This window comes from Vanellus vanellus, assembly GCF_965231255.1.
Source record: "Vanellus vanellus genome assembly, contig: HAP1_SCAFFOLD_2370, whole genome shotgun sequence".
Lineage (NCBI taxonomy): Eukaryota > Metazoa > Chordata > Aves > Charadriiformes > Charadriidae > Vanellus > Vanellus vanellus.
The window spans coordinates 1-4,163 of NW_028127736.1; the positions used below are offsets into that span (position 1 = coordinate 1).

The 4,163-nt window shown below is 73.3% G+C and overlaps 1 protein-coding gene across 1 annotated transcript; it reads left to right on the top strand.

Annotated features, from left to right (window-relative positions):
- Positions 1-1,068: 1,068 nt before the first annotated feature.
- LOC309685061 (D site-binding protein-like) lies at positions 1,069-3,731 on the top strand (the record flags this gene model as incomplete). Its single annotated transcript, XM_082500869.1, has 4 exons — positions 1,069-1,246; positions 2,073-2,260; positions 2,685-2,908; positions 3,022-3,731. Coding segments are annotated over 3 exons (582 nt in total), but the record flags the coding sequence as incomplete, so codon positions are not given.
- Between the last annotated feature and the right edge of the window lie 432 nt (positions 3,732-4,163).

Here is a 4,163-nt window from a genome sequence, read left to right on the forward strand (position 1 = left end):
CCAATGAGGGGAGCGCAACGTGCGACTGGGGGGCGCGGCCTGCTCAAGCGACGCCCCGCCCCGTGGCCCGGCGGTTCGGGGCGAGGGGCGTGGCTGGCGGGCAGGGCGGGCGGGGAAAGGCGCAGCGCTGGGCGGTGGGGGCGTGGCGAGGGGAGGCCCCGCCCCTGGGGGGGCTCATCGCCCCCGCGGGCGGCTCATGCCGAGGGCACGGCGGGGCGGCAGGTCGGCACCGGGGGGGACCGGGGCCGGGGGGGGGGGACGCCGGGACCGGGAGGGGGGAAGGAGAACGGAGGGCACCGGGACCGGGAGAGTGGGGGGCAGCGACCGGAGGGGGGGTGGGGGGATGTCACCGGGGGACGGGAGGGGGCAACGGCACGGGGAGGGGACACCGGCACCGGGAGCACCGGGATGACAGCGGCAGCGGGGGCCAATAAAGCGGGGGGAGGGTGTGTCACCGGGATCGGCGGGGGGGGGGGGGGGCAACCGGGTTGACAGCGGGACCAGGAGGGGGTAAACCGGCACCGGGGGGCGTGGGACATCGGGACTGGGGGGGGCACCGGGACGCGGGGTGGTGGGGGGGCAACCGGGGAGACAGCGGAACCGGGCGGGAACCGGCACCGGGGGGGGCAGCGGGAAGCGGGGGGGGGTGGGGGTGAAGACGAGTGTTGCCCGGCGCCCCCCCCTCCCCTGGAGACGGGGCAGCAACGGGGATCAGGATCGGGCCCCCCCCGCGCCCCTCCTCCCGCGTGGGGGGTGTCGTGCGCGCGTGTGCCCCCCCCCCCCCGCCCCCCCCCGTGGGAGCCGTCCCGGGGTCGCCCGAGGTGAGGGCGCACGTGGGGGCGGGAGCTCCCACGTGAGCGCCGCACGTGCGCCCGCCTCCCCCCCGCCCCCCCCACGCGTGTCCCGTGTGTCTCCCCCCCCCACGCGTGTGGCGCCGTCACGTGCGGAGGGTCACGTGGGTAATTAACGGCGGCAGCGGACGGGGGGGGACGGGACGGGACGGACGGACGGAGTGTGTGTGTCGTGTCCGTGTCGTGTGTCCCCCCCCCCCACGCGCGGTGACGCGTGTCCGTGGGCGCGGCAGGAGGATGGAGGAGGCGGGCGGGTGCCGCGGGGCCTTCGTGGGGCCCCCCCCCGTGGGAGCGGCCGGCGGGGGAGCTGGAGTACGTGGACCTGGACGAGTTCCTGCGGGAGCACGGGCTGCCCCCCAGCCCCGAGCCCCCCCCCGCCCACGAGAGACCGGCCGGTGGGTGGCACCCGGGGGGGGGGGGACACGACACGACACCCCCACGCGTGGGCGGCGCGGGGGGGGGGGGCAGGCGTCTGTGAGGACCCAGGAGTCGGGGGGGGGACGGGACCCACGGGGGGACCCAGGCGTCAGGGAAGGGGGGACCCACGCGTGGGGGGGGGCAGTCATCCAGGGGCACCCAGGGGTCCGGGCGGGGGGGGGGGGAAGCGCTGGGGGGGGGGGGGCAACGACCCACGCGTCCGGGTGGGCGGGGGACACGCGAGGGGGAGGGGGGGGGACACGTCCGGCCCCGCCCCACTCACGTGCGCGGGGAACCCATGTCTCCGGGGCTCACCCGCCCCGCCACGTGCCGCCCCTCCCGTCGCGATAGACACCCTAATACAGCCCACCCTAATCGTGATATCCCCCTAATGCATCCCCCCCCCCCGTTACAACAAGAACCCCCAATGTCCCACTTTGTCGTGACGGCGATCCCCCCCCCCCCATTGCAATCGGGACTCCCTATCGCGACAGAGACACTCCCCCCGCCGTTGTCACTCCCCAGCGTGGTGGGGACCCCATTGCCCCCGCCCCTACTGCCCCCCCCCATTACAACAGGGACCCCCAATGCCCCACTGAGTCATGACGGTGAACCCCCCCCCCATTGCGATAGGGACTCCCTATCGCGACAGGGCCCGCCCCATTGCCCCTGCTCAGCGCGGTGGGGACCCCCCCCAGCCCTGTCCCAGCGGGATCGGGACCCCATTCCCCCCCCCCGCCCCATTTACCCCCCCTCCCCAAGGGTGGGGGAGGGGCCATCCCCGCTCTGACCCTCCCCCCACAGCCCCCGGCCCCCCCCGGGGCCCCCCCACCCCCCCGGCGCCGGGAGAGCCGCTGCTGGAGGCGGAGGCGCTGGGGGGGTCCGGGGGGGGCCCCTTCGACCCGCGGCGGCTCCGCTTCTCCCAGGACGAGCTGCGGCCGCAGCCCATCGCCAGGAAGGCCCGAAAGGTCCACGTGCCCGAGGAGCAGAAGGTGGGGGGGGGCAATAATTTGGGGGGGGGGCAGCAATTTGGGGGGGGGGGGCAGGATAGGAGTTGGGGGGGCTGCGGGAATTGGGGGGAATCAGTCAGCCGAGAGGGACACAAACATAATAATTTGGGGCAATAATTTGGGGGGGGATTGGGGGGGCGCAGGCGTTTTGGGGGGAGGAACCCAGGGGTTTGGGGGGGGGGATCCGGTGGGGGGGGCGGGAATTGGGGGTCGGGGGGTGTCCAGGTGACCAGAGGGGACGCAGGCATGGGGGGGGAGGGGGGACACTCAGGTGTTGGGGGGGGGTGTGTGCAGGCAGTAGGGGGGTCCCAGGTATTTGGGGGGGTGTGGGGGGGGGGTGAGGGGAGGCGGGGGGGGTGCAGGGTCCCCCCAGCGTCCCGCTGTGTTTCCCCCCCCCCCTCCCCAGGATGAGAAGTACTGGAGTCGGCGCAGTAAGAACAACGCGGCGGCCAAACGCTCGCGGGACGCGCGGCGGCTGAAGGAGAACCAGATCTCGGTGCGGGCGGCGTTCCTGGAGCGGGAGAACGCGGCGCTGCGGCAGGAGGTGGCGGCCGCCCGCCGGGAGCTGGCACGCTTCCGCACGCTGCTGGCGCGCTACGAGGCCCGGCACGGCGCCCTGTAGGGACCCCGGTAGGGCATAACCCGGCACGGTGCCCGGTTGGGACCCCGGCGTGGCACGACCCAGCACGGCACAGTGCCGCGTAGGACCCCGGCGTGGCTCAACCCGACACGGCGCCCTGTAGGGACCCCGGTACGGCACAACATGGTGCTCTGTAGGACCCCGGTATGGCATAACCCGGCACGGTGCCCTATAGGACCCCCGGCATGGCACGATCCGGCACAGCACGGTGCCGCGTAGGGACCCCGGTATGGCACAACCCGGCACGGTGCCCTGAAGGACACCGGTACGGCACAGTCCGGCACAGCCCAGTGCCCGGTCAGATCCCCGGCACGGCTCTCCGTAAGGATCCCCGGCGCGGCACAGCCTGACACGGTGCCCTACAGGGACCCCCGGCGCGTTCCGGCACCGATCCATCCCCGGCAACAGCCCCTACGGCCGGAGCTGGCTGCCGCCGGTTGCCGAACAGGAGAAGTTGGCCGAGTGCCGGGATCCAGATCCGGGGACCGGCTTGGAAATGGGGCTGGGATCCGGCAGCGGGATTTGGCACTGGGATTTGGCACCGGGATTTGGCACCGGGAGGATCCGGCAACAAGACACAGTGTTGGGATCCGGCAGTGGGATTTGGCAATGGGATCCATCACCGCCATCCATCCATCCGGACACTGTCTCCATCTCTCATCTACAACCGGACTCCGGCTCCATCCCAACCCCACACCCCCCCCACCCCCCAAGTCCGAGGGGGGGGTGGGGAGTGGGGGGGGGGGGGGGCCACACTGAGACCCCCTTCCCCGGGTGGGGGTCCCCCGGGCCGGACTGTTCCCCCCCTCTCCTCTGTGGGGGTCTCTTTGCCCCCCCCCCCCCCCCCCTTGTAAATATTTATTCCCCAGCCCCGGGGCTGGTTTAAAGCACAATATGGGGGGGGGGACACACACCCAGGCGTCCCCCCAACCACTGCACCCCCCCCCCCCCTTCAAGACCCCCCCCACCGAGAGGACGCAGGCCTACGGGAGCCCCCCGCAGGGTCGAAGACCCTGCGGGGGGCTCCCGTAGGCCTGCGTCCTCTCGGGGGGGGGGGCACCCCATGGATGCCTGGGTGCCCCCCCCCAAATTCCTCCCAGTAACCCATTTCCAGTTAAGGCCAGTAGCGTTACTGGGAGGGCTTTGAGGGGGGGGGGTCCTTCCCAGCCTGGGACAGAAGCCAGCACGTCGTCATACCCCCCCCGCCCCCCCCCCCATCTGCACTTTGACCACTTTACTGCCCTC